At 44.4% G+C, this 20,367-nt stretch overlaps 1 protein-coding gene across 1 annotated transcript in view; it reads right to left on the minus strand.

The window, feature by feature from the left end:
• Positions 1–20,367, minus strand: part of LOC135918104 (cytochrome P450 3A11-like) — a 38,995-nt gene that overhangs the window by 9,635 nt on the left and 8,993 nt on the right. The window contains exons 4-11 of the mRNA XM_065451767.1: positions 20,160–20,256; positions 17,929–18,048; positions 14,821–14,909; positions 13,174–13,319; positions 12,655–12,770; positions 4,393–4,483; positions 3,973–4,133; positions 1,250–1,338 (exon numbers count right to left, since the gene is read on the minus strand). Of these exons, the coding sequence (XP_065307839.1) occupies positions 1,250–1,338; positions 3,973–4,133; positions 4,393–4,483; positions 12,655–12,770; positions 13,174–13,319; positions 14,821–14,909; positions 17,929–18,048; positions 20,160–20,256 (909 nt within the window). The remainder of the gene's footprint in view (positions 1–1,249; positions 1,339–3,972; positions 4,134–4,392; positions 4,484–12,654; positions 12,771–13,173; positions 13,320–14,820; positions 14,910–17,928; positions 18,049–20,159; positions 20,257–20,367) is intronic.

Genomic DNA, 20,367 nt, shown 5'->3' on the forward strand with positions numbered 1-20,367 from the left:
TCTACGCCAGCCAAACGTCGTGATCGGAGCAGACAGCCGGGCCGCGACGCGTCATGAAGGCGGACGCGATCATGGGGCTGACGTCTCGATGGGATCGTCCACTATCTCGCTTGGGAGCACCACGCAAACGCATGACTCCTCGCCAGCAGCACGGCACACATCGCAGGGGACGCTTTCCCACCAGACGCGCTACGGGGCAGCGATCACGCCAGAGGCGTCCCGCATTGGACGCTTCACCTAGGAATTGCGGCTTTGGCTGTGAGCGGAAAGAGGAGCCGCGTCGCCGAAACCGAAAACACGTAGAAAAAAATATATTTTTTTCTCGGTGGCCTTGCCCTAATGCGCTCAAACGAGACGAATGGGAGAAGCGGGCGAGTGGCGCCCTTCCGGGCAGCGCCGTACATTGTGAGGAGGGTTCATCTGTGTTTGCCGCAAGATGGCTCTGCGTGTGCGCCAAGCGCAGAAGAAATGTAGCGGAAACGTACTTCGCTACTCGTTTAACTGCGACTTCTGTAATTTACATGCTCATAATTACCGATATACACCGCAGTATAACTTTCTACGGCTCGTTTCTAAGGGAAAACCGTATTCACTAGAGCCGCTTTAGTCTCGCTTTCAACCATATAACTCATGGCTGAGTGGTGGCGTCTCCGTCTCACCCTCCGGAGACCTTGGTTGGATTCCCAGCCAGCCCATCTTGCTAGTTGTTTTTTTATTTATGAATTGCCTACCGGGATTTTTCGCTCACGGCAGACGCCGCCCACGCCAACAACACCGGCTTTTCTGGGACACCAGCTCCTTAACACTGTCGCGTTAAAATGCACGTTTTATGGCGCCATTGACCGCCAAATGCACGTGATGAAGCCTGGTGTGCAGCCCTACGATTATTTCTACCATGCATGTTATTGTAAGGATAATAAAACTGATCCTATGTGTTTGTCCTACGTTATTTTAGTTACCAGTGCAAACGAAACTCACCGCACTTATTTATGAAAAGGTTTTTCAGGCCCAGAATTTACTTTCTAGAACTAGTCATATATGGGGCATGCTTCTTGAAGTAATATTCACCGCCACTATAGCAGCGAGCTCTGGCGAGGCGCAATAATAAAATATTCTGCCCCAAAGAAGCAGATAAGCATGGGGCTTACAACTTTATTAGCTTAACTTAATGACCGCTGTTTCTGTATGTGCACCAGGCTTTCAGCTTGTATTAAATAATAATGAACCACAGCGCTGCTGTTACACTTACATTGATTCAGATGCGGTCAGGCGCAACGCTTCCTTGATGCATGCCTCGAGGCAGGGCATTTCTTGCAGTGACTCGTATGTAAGGTCACCCTGAAATAAACAGAGAAAAATACGCGTTTGAACAGTAAAAAAGGTCGCAGTGTCACCCGAAAGGCGAAGTATCGATTGCGATAGCAAATTATGAGACAGTTACACGAAGTAAGGATAGTAGTTTTATCGGCAGTATAAACTTGCGAAAATTCGCTTACTTACTAAATTAACAAGCATGGTGTCACACGTGCTCAGGCGAACACGAACACATCCCGCTCGATGGCCGCGTACACTTGCTGTCAAAACGCTGGCGTGAAGAAGCACGGCAGCAGCAGCGAGCGAAGTGACCTTTGTGGTGCCTCTTGCTTCTACGCAAACTAAGCGGCGAGATCACAGCGCGCACGCAGCTATTCGCCCCCGGCGCACCTAGACTTTGTCCCCATCGCAGAACGCTCTCAATATACAGACTGTGTGGCCGCGTTCAGCCACGCCATACATAGCAGCCGCCAGAGTAGTGCGCCACAGCCCCTCGGTGCCTTGCGCGCGATGGAAGACGGGGCGCTTTCTTTCCGCCTTCTTGTCTTGCACGCGCGAGATCGAGCCACCATTCTCGCCTAACCCTCGCAAGCTTTCACTCGCGCACACTGCATACGGTGCGGGGCCAGTGTGTTATCACACTTGGACTTCATACGGAACATAACGGCGAAGGCGACGCCGTTGGCACTACAATGATGGTGGAACGCGCCTAGAGTGTTCATACAATTGCTATCGTAATAATAAAAGAGAACAAAAGTGGATGAAGAGTGTACAGATGCTAAACAATTACAGGGTCGCTTTAAGATCTATCCTAAGAGGTGAACGCGAAAGCCTACTCTTCCTCCTCTTATCATTCGCCACTGTCTCTTTGCTCCTTCTCTTTCTCTACTTTTTTTTAGGCACTTAGCATTTTTAGCCATTTGTAATCTATTGAGGTCATTACAAGCCGTCGTTAGACATGTTGGTCATATCCTGGTCATGAGTAGTTGTAGTCATTATTAGTCATTACTGCTCACTACTAAGCATTTTTAGTAATTTGTAATCAATTGTGGTCATTAGAAGCTGTCGTTAGACATATTGGTTATTTCGTAGTCATTAGTAGTCATTTTAGTCATTCCTACTCATTACTAGACATTTCTACTCATTTCTAATCAACTGCAGTCATTACAAAGAATCGTTCGACATATTGGTCATTTCGGAGTCATTAGTAGTCATTATTAGTCATTACTAGTCAACATTAACCTCTACCAATCTCTATTATAACGTTATCATTCACTTAACTGTCACTATCAATCAATTTTCATTCTTTAACCTGTCTGTAATCTCTCTTCATATGGCGCGATGGGGCTTTGGCGGACACTCCGGCCGTCAGGTCTGCTGACAAACTTCACCATGAGCCTGGATAGGCTTTCGCCTTAAAGCACGCCAAAAGTAGTTGGTGTTGACTGTCCATCCACTAACATTCACGAAAAAGTCCAATAAATAAAGCTTCTTGCTGCGAGAATTCGCTATAGTTTTGGTCAATACAAATAAGACACTGAACCTGGATGAGACAAGTAAGCAGCGATTCCGTGTTGGTAATGTCAATTGACTGCGCGTGACAGATGTATTGAACCTAGCAGTGATTCTGAGTTAAAAGATTATAAATGTGCGCACGGACAAGTTCCTGAACGGAATTCTGGGCGTTTCGTGCCAAAACCACAATCTGATCATGAGGCACGCCGTAGTGGGCGGCTCCACATTAATTTTGGTCACCAGGGGATCTTTAACATGCCTGTGCACGGGCATTTTTGCATTTCTCCCCCATCGAAATGCGCCCGCCACAGCCGGGATTTGATGCCGCGACGTCGTGCTTAGCAGCGCAACAGCGTAGCCTAAGGCACCGCGGTGCGAAAAGAAGTTTCTCTTCACGTGCTTCTATTTAAAGCGAAGGGCTTTCTTTGGTGTCTTCGGCCGTTTTCGTGCGCAGTCGGTGATTCATGATCGGTGTTCGGGCTTGCGGCGAGGGAAGGCGATGAAACGCGTCGAGGGAAAGGGCACGTGTTCTCGGGCAACCGAGTTGCGGTGAGGGGAGGGGGGAACAGGGAAGGACTGTCACTCGCTTGTTCATTGGTTCGTTAGCTCGGACTATTCACTTACAGCGGCACTCATGATCGTCTTTGGTTTCTGCATATTTTTTCCGTCGGCGCGCCATCTCATGTAGGCTAATCATAGTTTCGTTTCTGCTATACGCAGTTTGTGCTCTTGCTGTATTTTTTTTATGCGTTACATATTGCAATCACTCAGTTCAGCCCTTGGGCGCGGCCGGGCAGCCACCATTTAACCACGTGACGTGACGTCACGACAGCCGAAGGAAAAGCTGGGCCCCAACTCGCGCGGTCGCGCGCGGCCGCAGCCACCACCTGACTCCCGCTGCTCCCGCTAGGGGCGCTGCGCGGCGCATGACGTCACGGAGGAAAAGCTGGGCCGGAGGAAAAGCTAGGCCCCAACCCCAACTGGCGCGGTCGCGCGCGGCCGCATATTGCGCGGCCGCGCAATATGCAACGCATTCTTGGCTTAACCAAGCTAAGCCTGGCCATTTTTTTTGTTATGCCCAGGCAGGTACTATCGCGGTAGGTACCACCAACCTGCTGAGGTGGTGGGGCCCAGTCTAGTTACCTTCGGACCTGCAGCCTTGTCGACTTCGGCGATGACGCTGTTCTGGTATTCCGGGTGAAGTGCCAGGTAGTATGCCGTGAAGATGAGAGTCGTCGACACACTCTCCACTCCGGCGAGGAAGAACAGTATTCCCTGGGCTGTTATTTCATCCAGTGTCATCTCTGCGAGGGCGCGGATGAGGCACGTTTCCGGGAGTGCGTCAGAAGAGCGCATTGCGTAGCAGAATGATTACGCATTGCGCCAACAGAAACCGAGGAAAGAACTTTTCCTTCACATGGAACAAGACTATACTACTTGGTCAAAATGTTTTCAAATACTGTTCAAATACTGTCAAAATGTTTTCAAAATGTTTTCAAGCACGCCTGCTTTTTGTTGACCATTTGGCACAAGTGGCATTATAATAAAAGCAAGTGTACTCACGTTTCTTTTCTCCGTCGTCTTTTTTCTCGTCGGCGCTGACCTCCCAGTCATAGTCTGCATCCATAAACACCTGAAGGAAGTCGTCTTCTTTCTATCAGATTGGCGTCAAAAACGTGGGTGAAGAGAGACCATGACCAATTAGCAACCGAAAATTTATGAAAACTTCGAGGTATGCTCGAAATACGTATTGACTGTAAATTACAAAGGCAAATGAAATGCTGACGCGACAACTCAAACAATCAAGAGATGCAGATGTTTCATCAACGAATGTCAAAGCAAGAAGCCGCCCGGTTTTCCCGAACACATACACGTATCGCTCCTCGAAACTTTCAATCAAACATAACAATTCGAGACAATTCTTGGGTTTGTTTATCCATTCGAAATTTTATGTTTGGTTTTAATCGGACACTGACTGCACATATTTTTGTATGCAATCAGCGACTTCATCAGTGGATATGTGCATCATAAGATGTGTGATATAAAGTAACCGCGAGTCTGATTTGCTCCAAACGCAAGAGCAACAGAAACAACAGCATTGTGCCAATGTTCTTCGATGCTTAATAAATGCTATTTATTTGAAGTCGTGTCAAGCAACATGGTTCTCAAATTTCTACGAACTACAGGGTTCTGTAAATCGTAATAACTTTCGAGTAGTAGACACCGAGGCATGATAGTTAGTCCGGAGGCTACGTACTGAAGAGCGGATCAGTGTGGCAACCCTTACAAAAATGACTTTAGACTGTCTATAGAAAGTCTATAGACTTGTTATAGACGACCTTTCCTTTCTATAGATTTAAACTTTTGTTGATACAAAGTCTGTAGACTGTCTATAGACGAAAGTCGATAAAGTTTCTATTTCTTTTTGTCTATGCGCAGTCTATAGACGGTCTATAGAAAAAAGTCGATAAGGTGTTTGCTCTTTTTTGCCTACTTCCCCTCTATGGACTACCTATAGACGAAAGTCGATACAGCTTCTATCTATTTTTGTCCATACTTTGTCTATAGACTCTCTATAGACGAAAGTCGATAAGGTTTCTATTTCTTTTCTCTACTCGCAGTCTATAGACAGTTTATAGAAAAAAGTCGACAAGGAGTTTGTTTCTTTATTGTATCCTTCCCCTCTATGGACTACCTATAGACGAAAGTGGATTGCGCTCTCTATCTATTTTTGTCCATACTTTGTCTATAAAATTAAATTAAATTATGGGGTTTTATGTGCCAAAACCACTTTCTGATTATGAGGCACGCCGTAGTGGAGGATTCCGGAAATTTCGACCACCTGGGGTTCTTTAACGTGCACCTAAATCTAAGTACACCGGTGTTTTCGCATTTCGCCCCCATCGAAATGCGGCCGCCGTGGCCGGGATTCGATCCCGCGACCTCGTGCTCAGCAGCCTAACACCATAGCCACTGAGCAACCACGGCGGGTATACTTTGTCTATAGACTTTCTATAGACGAAAGTCGATAAGGTTTCTATTTCTTTTTGTCTACTCGCAGTCTATAGACAGTCTATAGAAAAAAGTCGATAAGGTGTTTTTTTTTGTATCCTTCCCCTCTATGGACTACCTATAGACGAAAGTGGGTACGGTCTCTATCTATTTTTGTCCATACTTTGTCTACAGACTTTCTAAAGACGAAAGTCGATAAGGTTTCTATTTGTTTTCGTCTACTCGTAGATTATGGACGGTCTATAGAAAAAAGTCGATAAGGTGTTTGTTTCTTTTCTGTCTACTTCCCCTCTATGGACTACCTATAGACGAAAGTGGGTACATATCTCTGTCTATTTTTGTCCATATACTCTGTCTATAGACTTTCTATAGACGAAAGTCAATAAGGTTTTTATTTCTTTTTGTCTGCGCGCAGTCTATAGACGGTCTATAGAAAAAATTCCGTAAAGTGTTTGTTTCTTTTTTGTCTGCTTCCCCTCTATATGGACTACCTATAGACGAAAGCCGATACAGTCTCTATTTATTTTTGTCCATACTCTGTCTATAGACTCTCTATATTAGACAGTTAATAATAATAGTCGGCTAAGGTTTCTATTTCTTTTTCTCTCCTGGTGTATTGAATGTCTTTATAAGAAAGTCGTTAATATGTAATGCCGAGTTCCCATACTCCCCGCCCTCTGCGAAGGCGATGATATGGCACTGGTTCATGCGCGACCGGCGCCGCGTGCAACCCCGGCGCGGCGGGCAAACCGTGCAGACTGCTAGTCGTCATTCGGTGCAGCTGCACCGAACGAGGATCGCGGCGGAACAGGCAACGTCCGAGTCACAAAGGTCTTCCAGGCACCCGAAGGCCCTCAACCTGGCTGCTTCCCGGACGTACACTTCGCGAGACCAGCTGGTGAAGGTCAGATGGTGATGATGTGGCAAAGGTGGTGAATAAGTCGCGAAAGCCGGCAGACCAGGTGGTGAATTCACCACCTGGTCTGCCTCTGAGTTGTCGTGGTATTGCATGTCTATAGATTAACAATAGACAAACATCGTTAATCTGGGCCCAACCCGTGTACGCTGTAACCAAGCGCAGGTACCGGTGGATAATACGTAGCTGCGTTTGATATAAGCCACTGAAGTTGTATACTGCTGAGATTGCTGTAGAGCCTATTTGTAGACATTAGTATACACATAGTGTATACCTCCGCATTTGTTGACCACATGATATGATCTACGTAGTCGGTCTCGGCAATCCCAAGACAGTCTTCACAGTTGTCGCATCACTTTTGCGGCAGTAGAATAAAGAAAGCAAAACGCCGATCCAATTGTTATAATAGTTGTTATGAACGCCAGCTTCAGCTACAAGTGGATTCCAAACAGGCATCGAGCTAACAGCAAGGACACTCGTAATGTTTGTAGCTGACAACGCGGACTTTGTGAGTGTGCGATGAACCGATGTCGCGCATGTGGTGTTCGCGTTGTGTGTCGTCCGATTCTCGGATACTTTTCACATTTTCTTCATACCTCGGCTGCGTCACTAACATAGGGCGGTTTTTTGTTGACTGATATCCTGCACTATAAACCCATCAAAGTTTCTCATTCACTTAAAATAGGTGCCAAATCATCAGAGCCCACCCAGTATTTCGCCGGCGGTATGCCTGGGCAGCCACGCATATGAGTACCTCAATGCTGTACTGATTGCTTTGACCTATCACAGGAACAGAAAATTAGCACTAACATACGTGCGGGCATCGCATTTGGTGGTACGCTGGAAGATATGCTACAAGTACGCTGTATTACTAATCGACGCTGGCAATAATGCGTCTGAAACGTTTGAAGGGCCCTGTAATGGCTTTTACAAACAGCGCATTCAAGTTAGCGTTCCAGTCTCATACGATAGCCCACAGCGTTTGTCATACAACCTGCCAGCGCATTTCCTTCGTCCACGAAAAAAGATGAATAATGGTGATAAAGATGAATAAGCCACCCGTTCCGGCGCGCATGGCGCGCAGAGAGAGAGCGAAAAAAAAAATGAAGGAGGAAAACGCGCTCACACTCCTCCGAGCGCGCGCGTCCTCGCGCGCGGAGCTCCTGCGCATGTTCGGAGATCTTGCGCATGCGCGGCGGTGCGCCATCTCAACGAGCGCGCCGGGCACGTGAACGGTTGTACCGGTGTGCGGTGTCCGCCTGAACGTTGGTGTCTGTGTATGCGTGTCATCTTTGTGGCATCACACGTCAGCTACACTGAACGGTAAGCTTTAGCAAAGATGTTTTGTGTCAATAGCTCATGCTTATGTGAGCACATTTCGTAGCGCGAAGCGGCTGCATGTAGCGCAGGCGACTCGGGTATAGTGTCGGTTTGTCGTTGACATGGCTTCATAACGCGCTCTTGTTCTCGCTTCTACTATACGGAATGTTTTACGGCGAGCGATCGCTCGGGCTTGTTGATTTTCGCATAATAGTTTGGGTGCGTAAAGAAGGAAGCTACACCATGTTTTAACTTGATATTGAGCTACCACTAAGCGGATTGTGTATGATGGGCAGCCAGTGTGGTAGATCTCATTTCGTGGCGCTTGATATGATATGTGCTGTGATATGTGCTCTCTCTCCCCTCTCCCCCTTCCCCATCTTTAATCTCCCCCATCCCTCTCCCATGTGTAGGGTGGCAAACCGGTTAAGCCATACTGGTTAACCTCCCTACCTTTCCTTCTCCACTTTTTCCTTCCTTCCTTCGTGACACGCTTTACGTATATATCTCGAAATTGTGTTAGCATCAAGAATGTTCTGACAGACACGTATAGTTAAATAACTGCTAACGTACTCGGATGAAAGGCCGTGTTTGCGGGACATGCATCAGCAGTGTGTGCACTGCCGTTTTCGCATTGTTTTTAAGGTAGCAGTATTTTTAAGGTTTCTGGCAACCAATCTAAATAATTTTGGGAAGTTACCGCAAGCAAAACACGAGACTTGAAGAAATGTCAACCGAAAATCTCTAGATTCACCCAATCTATTTATATGCAACCACAAACGCTTTTGGAGCATGAAACCTGCGATAAGCTGTCACTCGCAGCTTCGCAACTTAGCCGAAAAAATTGGAGAACAATAAATTAGTCGCTCCGGGAAGCACCTTTACACGTTTCAGACTGAAGGCATTGCGTTTGACGGTAGTTGGAAGATTTGTTTTTTGTCTCTTTTTTAAACAGTTTAGCAGCAGAAGTTATCTTTCGAGCTATATGAAAAGCGTTAAGCGCCTTTCGATGCTTCGGGGTTATGCAGTTTACGTGCTCTTAATCTCTAGGCAGCTGCTGGCGCAGATTCGCATTGTGCCAGTCGTGCACGGTATGAAGCCCTTGTCGTGCGCAATAAGTGTTCCGGTTTTCATTACTGTTGCATGTAGTGCCGTCGTCTTGGACAGACTGCATACTATATGCGCTGTACAAAAGAAAAAAGAGCCAGATTATCAATTTGGTGGTCTTTTCTTAGTAGATAACGCACAGATTATTCAAATAATTCAGTGGACATTGCATTTGTTCTACCCTTATTAACACACCTAAGAGATCGTAACATGTTTTAGTTGATAAGTGACCTGATCAGTACGCCCCCATTCATGCGCATTCTACTGAAAGTGTGGCAAATGTATTCATCTCGAAGTATGAGAAAAGAGACAATGCAGACTGTTCTAAGCGGAAATAAATTGCAAATGTTAACGTGATTGTTCAAAACTGCAGTCAGTATGCTGAGCATGTTCGATCGGCCCGGGCACATTGCATTAACACCTGAAAAATGTGCACAGTCCAGCAGGGTATCTTTGTTTCAACAATTATTATTATAGGAATCGTTTGGGATTCTCACATTTCTTTCATTTTTATGAGTACACTGTGTGTCACATGAACCTGTCTTGAAACGAAACGTACCGTTGCTAACACCGGCGACCATTATGGTTGTCTAACTGCTTATCATACTATAATATAACGAAACATCATAATGGTACTGATTAATATTGCCATGTAGTCTTTAGTCATAGGTAAACAAAGTTAACTAGAGGCATAAGTGGTGAGAGCAAATTATATAGAAAACTACTATTGAACCGTAAAAATAACTCATTGTATAGTTTTCCCTCACATTGTTGCATTTGTTTTACGCGTGTATCTGTGTCTTCCGTGCTGTACTCGTGTGGCCATCAATTACGAACTTGCCGAAGCCCTTGTCAGCTTTATTAAACAAGGGATTCAAGTCAGTTGCATCTAATACTACATGTTAAGTGACTGACGTGTTATTCGTTTTATCTAAATATTATGGACTGGCACTACTTGGCAAGCATTAAACCATAGTATTTTTTATTGCACTTAAGCTGCAGGCGTCATAGATTGCCAGAAAATTTTCATGAAAACAGCCAGGAAAGGCTTGGAAAAAGATCGGGAAACTTTAAATTGGCCACATAGGTATGCTGTCTTGTTACATGTCAAAGTTTCCAGAAAGTCTCTGTGTTAAATATATTTTTAAAACGTTTCACTTCATAAAAATGGAAGGAAATTGGTTCTATTTATTGAAAAAAAAAGAAAGTCAAGCAGACTGACAAGGCATTTCTTACTCAATATGTTTTTTTTTTGCGTTAACTAAACGTCCTGAACCTCGATAGCCTAGAAAAAATTTTCATCTTTCAAAGCACCTTAAATAATTTACTGTGATAGAATTCATTCGAACTATACTATCAGTTCTGTTTCCTAGGAGGTGCATATCTGTCGTGCCATGACACAAAGTGCTCGTGTGGTATTTCGGGTGCTCATGTGGTATACCTAACTTGGAAACCTGTTAGCATGCCCAAGAGGCCTCATTACCTGCAAGAAATTAAGGTACCATATCAATACAATCAACCCATCTGCCATCTGTTGAAGTTATGGCCAATGACCCATTGATTTAAAAGTATGAGAAATACATTTCAATGTGTACTAAGCAAAATAAATTACAATCTTAGGCATGATACTGGGAATATTCCAGTCACGTCTTCTGAAAACATCCCTCTGCACGGGCATACTTAACTACCAGCCAAAAATCTGTACAGACAGCCCAACTGGGTAACGTTTCCGCAATAAATAGAGGGACCATTTGGGATAAGTACATTAATGCATCATATATGAACTTGTCATAAAAGGGAACATACTGTTGCTGACACGAGCAGCAGTTGCGACTGTTTAATTGATCACCATACCATGCAATAGAACATTGCATAAAGGTACTGATTTGTATTGACAAGCAGCCATTAGTCATAGTTAAACCGCATTAAGTATTGACTTAGATGGTTTGAGTAAATATATTCAGCTGCTTAATGAACATACAAAGAATACACATCTGTTATTTTTGCCTCATATTGCTGCATGTACTTATTTGCAGCATACACCTGCAGCACCTTTGGGACTAATGACACAAAGGTCAAGGCCAGCCTGGCAACCATGCTTGCCAAGGAGTAGTGTAAATATTTAATCTGTTTCCATAATAGCATAAGACAAGAATTTAAGGAATTCATGTATTATATCGAGCAATAAAAACGATTAATGCATTGCCGGTGCATTTGTTTTATTTTTTGCACTGCATGATTCAGCACTATATAAATTCTTTCTGTTTATGCAACATATATGAAAGTACAGCTGGTTCAGGAGCTTTATTAATCTACTAACGGTAATGCATAAGTGCAGATGAAAAGGAACAGGTGCACATGCATAATATCTGCATTCCGTGCATTTCCATGCATTTCATATCTATAAAATGAAATGAAATACATTCAAAACGTTTTGCTACCGCATGTAATGAAAAATGTAAACTAACTTGTAGATAGCCGCTATGGAGTTATGGCCTTATACACTCTTTGTAGACTTGTCTATAAAATGTCTGTGTCTATAGAGTGTCTATAAATTAATGAAAATGCATGTTTGTTGGCAAGTGTATGCAGAAGGTCATAGAAAAAAGTGTATTGGATTATAAAGTTCTGTTTTTGTAGACTGAAGTCTATAGAATGTCTATAGTATATATACATTTGTCTGTAGACATTCCATAGACTTCAGTCTACAAAAATAGAACTGTAAGCCTATACACTTGCCCATAGACATTATGCAGACAACTGTCTACAAACATGAATTTTAATTAATCCATAGACACTCTAGACTCAGACTTTTTATAGACTAGTCCATAAAAAGTGTATGGCCATAAGTCTATAGACGGTCTATAGACAGTCTATAGGCTTAGACTTCTTATAGACTAGTCTATAAAAAGTGTATGGCCATAAGTCTATCGAAAGTCTATAGACAATCTATAGACTCAGACTTTTTATAGACTAGTCTATAAAAAGTGTATGGCCATAAGTCTACAGACAGTCTATAGACAGTGTATAGACAGTCTATAGACTCAGACTTTTTATAGACTAGTCTATAAAAAGTGTGCGGCCATAAGTCTATAGACTGTGTATAGACTAGTCTAAAGAAATGTCTATAGACAGTCTATAAACTCAGACGTTTTATAGACCAGTCTATAAAAAGTGTGCGGCCATAAATCTATAGACTGTCTATAGACCAGTCTAAAGAAATGTCTATAGACAGTCTATAGACTTCATAGACAAATGTCTATGGACTGTCTATGGACTTTCTATAAAAATTTTTGTAAGGGAACAGAGGCCGTTGCTTATGACAATGTAGTAATTCCTGTTAACCTCATCCTTGTATGCTGTCAGTCGTTTAGGTGGCAGAAATTAAAAAAAAGAATATTCATAATTGCTATTTAGGCTGCTTATCTTATAAACAAAATAATTATTACGTCTCCATTTAGATCATTTACCTTATTGTTGGCCTTCCGCTCTTCCATGAGGTGCGAAACGAAGGCTTTAAACAGATCGGTGCTTGACTTCGGCGGGTAGTTTGACTGAAACATCTTGTACACACCAGGCATCATGACTGCGTAAACAAGTCAGAAAATAGGCAAAGAAATGGGAAGGCCCTTTCACAAAGAAGTCACCAAATTAGTGAAAAATATACTGAAAAAGAAACGCGGATGGCATTCGCGTCCGTTTTCTAGCAAAAGCTAATATGGCATCACATCTGATGGGGAACATCCAGGCTAAACCATTTCTACACCACACTCCCCCCAAATTATGTTCGAGTCGCATCGCTCAGCGGCTGTCTAAGAAAGTTCTAAGATGTGCTCATCCTAACAGGAACAAGCGAGCGCATGATTGCAGTATATCATCGATACGTCTAAAAACGACAGACACTCATAGTTTCATTCACGTGTCTCACAAGTTGGTCACCCTCAGATGCCATCTGCTTTGGATTAAGAGAGATCCTATGAGTCACTTACACATCATCACAATTTTCCAACCGGCGACGGTGCTAAATAAGGCTCCCAGGCACTTCATCAACGGATGGTCCTTGTTGTTCTCGCTGTCAAGATCGACGCTGTAGTTCAGAGCAGCCGTAGTGTCCAGCGATGCGTGCTCAATGAGCCTGCAGAAAACAAATTGCGTTTGCTTTTTTTTATTTCCGGGTACGCGTATCTACAGCACAACCTAATACAGTCCCTTTCACTGCACTTCTGGCACGGCATCAGAGCGTCCACCTCCCGCTACTCGATGTCCATGGTGTAATCTAGAGCTAAAGTGCACGCCATGAGATTACCGCTTTAGCTTAAAACTTCGTAGCACGGAAAGCAGCCCAGATTGCGCAGCGTGCATCACGTGGAAAAAACCTAGACCTGGGAACATCGCAGTTGCAGTTCGTCCCACGTAGTTGCCCTTTCACGCGCACACTCAAGGCGTAGCTTCTACACTGGTCCCTTGTTCTTGGCTCTGTAAGTGGCTATGTAGTGCATGAAGCGAAATTGCTTCATACATTACATACACGCAGCGCTGCCTATTCGCCTTACGCGATAACAGTAGTCCCAGAACTTTTTGCCAAAGTTACGTAGCTCGCGACAGCGAAGAGCAGATAGATAGAAATAATATGCATACGCATTAAACAAACATCGTGGCTATCTTGTTCCACCCCTGCATCCTATCATAGAAAATCCCGCATTGAATACTGTTACAGCTTGGTCTGAGGAGCTCACCGAAATCGGTAAAATGCCGATGTCGGACTTACTAAGAGAACTAAGCTCAAGATCCTTGACATCTTAAAACAAATTAAACAGTGACACAAAAGGCGGCGCAATGAACACTTCATCCAACCGATGCAACCCATAATTTTTAACATCAACTGTTGCAGAGCTCGAAATACAACTGCGCAACTATCCACCTATGGCCGCCAAAACCATTTCATTGTCATTAGACGTGTGTTTTCGTTAAAGTGGCCAAATGTAGCCTATTCAAATTATTTTTATTGTGAGCAACGGCTTGTCTCATGTTTTCAAGAAGAGCAAGTTTAAAACTCGTCCTCCACAGATACAAACGGCTTTGGTTTGTGAGAAATCACAGATGCGAATTTTGCAACAGCAGTGGCGGGAAAAGGAACTGTATACGACTTTCCTAAAACGCACCATATTTCACCTTTACCAGATAAGAGCATCAAGCTACTCACTCATCTTTATCTGTGCTTCTTTTGTCTCTAAAGAGACGCTAAAGGAACATAATAAATCGAGCTAGATTCAAAGATTAGGCTTCCAATAACGAATTCGATATTTGTAGTCAGAACGGAAATCTTGCAAGTCAGAAAATGGCCAACATGAAAAATCAAAGTGGTGCCACCTATTGTGGACTATGATAACTCTCATGTTACGTAGGCATATTTCTCAAATAACGGTACAGAGGGATGTCACGCGCAGATTACGTTACCTCATCCGCTTCGGCGCGGAGGGTTCACATAGAGAAGCAACAGCGTGACCTTCGGCGGCAATTTTCTACCCAAGAAAAAGATACATTGGCAGACAGAGCACTATGATAGACGTCTAGACGAATAAGATATTGTCCTAGCTTGACTTATTATTTTCCTTTAATATATCTTGAAAACTTACTTAGATATGTTGACAGGTTTGTCCTCTGCAGCCGCCTCCGCAACCCGAGACGCCGTTCTTTCAGCTATGGTTTTGATTTTCAATGCAATCTGAAAAAAAAGAGGTGGTATCGAATTGATCACCCGCTTAATATTTGTTCTTCTCCAGCTTACCTGCTATGCACATTGTGCTTCAGGCAAAATTAATCTCAAAGCTGTGGGCATTGCGTTTCGAAGGAGTGGTTCAATAAAAACCATAAATATCTAAGATGCGCTAAAACTCAAGAAGTATTCTTTTTCCCTCGCTTTATAGAGCTGTAGGCAACAGGTCCTGCTAAATATCCTAAAAGTTCTGCAAGCATAAATGAGGCAGGAACCATTCGAGCCGAATGGTAGTGATAACAACTCTAGCTATGACCTCCAGCATGTTTAACCCAAGTACTACAACCGACTCTTGCTACACATCTTGTAACCTACAGACTGTTTTTGTGTAACCACTATTTTTTTTTCTACCTTTGTCACCTTTCCCACGCTGCTACTCTAGCACTCTGGAATAAAAATCTCGCTGTACCCTTACTAAAATAAAACTCAAATTATGGGGTTTTACCTGCCAAAACCACGATCTGATAATGAGGCACGCCGTATTGGGGGGCTCCCGAAATTTAGACCGCCTGGAGTTCTTTGGCGTGCACCGAATTATTAGTACATGGGTGTTTTCGCTTCTCGTGCCCATCGAAATACGGCCGCCATGGCTGGGATTCGATCCCGCGACTTCGTGCGTAGCAGCCCAACACCGTAGCCACTAAGCAACAACGGCGGGTTAACCTACTTTTATCAAAGGCACATTTTGAAAGATTCTTGGAACCAAACACCATTAGAATTCATCAGCCATGAAGACCCTTCCTCATGCTCGCTAAAATAAGCGAATATGCGGCACACGGATTTCAATGGTGTTTGTTTGGAATGATCTTTCAATGAGCCCATTTAATTGGGGTATAAAATTGTGGGGCCTAATGGTAGTGCTGCCACTGGTAGTTATTACGTGGGCTTATTTTAAGAAAGATATTCGGGCGCTTCAGCGATTCGCAAGAAATGGCGTCATCCAATCATGATAGCGAAGACAACATTATTCATGACGGTCGGTTAATGGCAAAAAGTTTTAACAATAGAAAGGCTATTCAGCTCATGGTTTTTTTTTAATGTGGCTGCGTGTATTCGTTCCCAATCATAATGCACGCCATTGAATTTTCTACTTCGCTTTGGGGAACAAAGATCGTTGTTTGTTGTTATACAGCCACACGCTCAAGAGAACTCACCGTACTCCACTCTGGAGCACTGCCGCGTAGGCAGAACCTTTTATATCACTGAAATAATTCCACATGGCATATAGCCTCACATATTGACAGTCTTTCGTAGGAATTGTTATCGCTTTTATATTTTTCTTCTCTCTTTTACCGCCGTCATTGGCTTACACCAATTGACGTCCTAGCTGTCGGCAGGAGGCTTCATAAAAAGGAATATCATATAAAGATAATATGTACAGCTCTAAATCGAATTACTACGGCGTTGCTTCTGAAATTTCTGACTGGAGGTGTTTAACGATGCCGGAGAAATCTAAACCGAAAACGATAGATCGCTTTCGGTTTAGATTACTCTTTTGAAAACCGAAAGATCATTGTTTGTTGTTATGCAGCCACACGCTCAAGAGAACTCACCTTGACCCGTACTCCAACCTGGAACACTGGCGCGTAGGTATAGCGTTTTACATCATTGAGCTATTGACAGTCTTTCGTAGGAATTATTTTTGCTTTTGGCTTTTTTTTTTCTCTCTTTTACTACCGTCATTGGCTCACACGAACTGACGTCCTTGCTGTCGGTGGGTGTCTTCACAAAAATGAAAAAAAAAATCAAGTAAAGAAAATATTTACAAGTACAGCTCTAAATTGTTATAATTACTGCGGTGTTGCTTCTGAATTTTCTGTTGGGGGATGTTCATCGATGCAACAGAAATCTAAACCGAAATCGTGCGCTAATGACTCACGCCAAGCTTGCAGTTTGTCTGAGGGATGCTGCATACGTTAGAAGTACAGCGTTGGCGCCGCCAAAAAGGCTCGCACATGGCCGTCGTGGGCGCGATGTTTATGATAGCTTTCTGAAACTGAGGGTCGGGAAACAAGCCGGTGCACGATGCCGTCAGAGACACATAAGACTGCTTACGTGTGGGAATGCAAAGGGATTATAGTCCCTTTGGTGATTTTTTTAGCGCCTTCCTTGTCCGTGCCAGCTCTCGTCTGCGTTCAAACTGCGTTTCAGAAAGGTCTAATGCAAACGCGGCAAGCATCTCAACGCGTTAGCTTGCCCGCGAGGAGTTCAGCACTACTCGAAGGACCACTCAGCGCCGTTCAACTGGACATTAACGCTTCTTAAGGCGAAAGCCTTACTTGGCTCCTGCACCCGACTGTCTGGAAAACGCGCCTTGCGGTACATAAGTCATGTAAGCCCGCTTCGTGCAGACACCAGCTCGTACCACTGCTCTCGCGTTCGTCGTATTCCACAGCTGCCTCCGACACCGCTCACCATGCCAAAAAAAGGAGCGGAGGGGCGAATTAAGACAGAGTGAATTCAGGCATACGAACCCACGACCTTCGGTGGGAGTCGAACCCTCGAGCTTATGAGGAAGCCGAACCCACGACCGTTGGTGTTAAGGCGAAATTATTTAAGGCACAGTTGATTAATATAGAGTTAATTAAGCCGTATCTGACCCAAGAGATTTGGGGTGGGAGAAAACAAGTCATAAGAGTTAACAACGCATTCCAATGAGAGTGTCAAGTAATTTAGTCACTGTCTCTTGAGCGCGCAGGCTTTCGCCTTCACCCTCTATGGCCTAAGCTAAAGTGATTGACACTTTTTATTTTATACACGAATCTTATACGCTCATGACGTGGCGCCAACTCCTTTTAGTGTCATATTTCGGTCACCCCGACTACGCCGACTGATTTTCGCGTAATGAGTCACATAATGCTTTCACCTTAATAATTGAGCGTCGGAGATAACTACAGCGTCCGTTTCTCCAAAGCAATCTCCTAAGACATAACAGAAAACAACAGCTGAAAACAGATGTGTTGCTTACCGTCTTGAGCCGTGCAGTGGTCAGTGCCGGTGTGAAGAGGTTCCGGGCTTTCTTCCACTCCTCACCGGACAAGTTCATGATGGACTTGCGCCATACATCGCTGCTGACGCGTTGCGATTCCTGCACAGATTTATGCAATCTGAACGGTAACACATGACTTGTGCCCACATCTCTCAATGGACGTTTTATTATTTGCAGTGTGTGCGCGTCAATACCAAGTTTTTATAACATTGAGCTTTGAATGCCTCGGCGCGCTGCCTTCGAGTCGCAAAAATGGTGCAGGGATGAAGAGCCTTTGACACTTAAATTCGAGTGCCGCCCGATGCTCAGGGCGCGTTTATCAAGGCATGTTCGTCTCTTGGAATGAACCGAAGACCTAGCTTTAACACTTGTGGATGTGATGATACAATCGCGCATATTCTGTTGGCTTTCACACTCCATCCTGCGGAGAGACAAGTTATATGTGCTGCCTAGATATGCTGTACAAATGGAACTATATCAGAACAGACGATAGAAGAGTGGCAACGGATTCACGTATGTGCTAAAGCCAGCTAGAATGCTACATCGCTTCTAACGGCCTAGAGGCCTGAGAAATCGTCTGTGAAAGTGGCGTGCGCCGCCTCAGCATCTTGTGGGCCGATTTACGTGTTCCTACACAGCTTTCAGCCCTTTCTCTCCTCTTAGCCCATCCTTTCCATCAAACCGTGGCATTAATCTGGGCTCCCGCGCATGCGGGCCTTGCCGGAAACGAGGCGGCACATGCCAGTGCCCGAGGATTTACTCTCCGGGCTCAGGCATCAGATGTGTCGGACCTCGCCACGGAGGAGGCAGCGTTTACAGCGCGGGATCGACTTATTACTTATCACGACATCTGCACCCACTACCGATTAGACCGCTTAACCTTTCCGCCACTCATGGGCAAATCCCCGCGTAGGTGTGAAGTTCTGTGGCGACAACTGCAGACTCGCACCTTTCCGTCCCCTTACCTCCTCCACCGCATTCATCCCGCCATTTACCTTTCTCCCTCTTGTAAATTCTGTGTCTCTCCCAAAGGAGACTTAAACCACATCATGTGGGGGTGCCCTAAGCACCCCCTTCCCCCTTTCCTCAAGCAATTAATATGTAGTGAGGAGCAGTGGGAGGCTGCCTTGCGCAGCTCCAGGCCCGATCTTCAGGAGGCCATCCTGGAGTGGGCTGAGAGGATAAAGGAGGCCTACTTCAAGTAGTTCCTCCCCCACCCTCTATTCCATTGCCCCCTTCCCTTTAAAGAGGGATAAATAAAGTTTTTCATCATCATCATCCCTTTCTATATCAGATGTGTTTACCAGAGCGAGCACTTTTCGCAAGAACCTGACGTCATTCGACGAGCGCCTGTAGAGCGGAACGAGCGTGTGAAGTCGCGGGACGTGGGTTCGACTCCGCTATGCACCAGATGAGTTTTAAAGCGTCTTCTTTTCGCATTCATTCGAGAGCGACGTGAAATGGACTTAGACGCACATTTTACACTGCTCTGCCTTGCGGAGTCGGCCTACGAAAACGCTGAAATAACGGGAGATAAATATGGTCTGGCAACGACAAGAATTGTATTCTCATTATTAATAAGTGCGCATTGCAGCTACTTGAAAGGTCGACATCCAGGTTAACGTAGCTCGATGCAATGGCGCTCGCGCACAATCTAATATTGAATGATGATGTGCCCACAATTGTGAAAGAATTGTTTTATGATACTTCCCATGTCGTTTTATATTGTCTGTAAATGTACTGTTGTGTCGTATGATGTAAGGTTCCGCGACATTTCGACCGTGTTACAAGGAAGCGAGGCAAATTAAAGTTCGTAGCGTAAACCTGCACCACTGCGTGCGTATTTTCTCTCTTGAATGTATTTCACTCTTATTTAATGTATTTTTTAATAATTCGCCGTTATTAAGTAGGTCACAAAACCCGCCAATGAACTTGCTCGCACATTTAACCCTTTCAGCGTCACTGAAGTACCACTACGTTACCGCGTTTATGTCCCGCCATGTTCCTTTTGGCATTCCTTTTGTCAGAGCAAATGTGAGGACCACATCAAAACAGCGCTTGTCATTATCCGCTGCATTTTCTTTTTTTTTTCTTTTCATTTCAGCGCCTTCAAAAATAAATCATTGTGCTCGTTGTATGCTCGTTGTATAATAACCGAGAGGAATAAAACGGCACTCAAGCTTGGGTTAATCGCACTTGCGCCAGCTTACCGATCTGTCCGAAAAGTTCTTGAACTTGGACACCAGGATCTCGCGTAGAATCTCAGGTTCGGCGACGACAAGTGTTGGCGTAGCGCCCTGGTAAGAACTGCGGAAAATGTTTTCTACGTATGTGCATCCCTTCATTTTACTTACATCGTAATATTATTTGCGTGTGCGTTTGCGATATTGTTTCATATATTTGCTTCTAGCCGCACAG

This window comes from Dermacentor albipictus, chromosome 2 (genome assembly GCF_038994185.2).
Source record: "Dermacentor albipictus isolate Rhodes 1998 colony chromosome 2, USDA_Dalb.pri_finalv2, whole genome shotgun sequence".
Lineage (NCBI taxonomy): Eukaryota > Metazoa > Arthropoda > Arachnida > Ixodida > Ixodidae > Dermacentor > Dermacentor albipictus.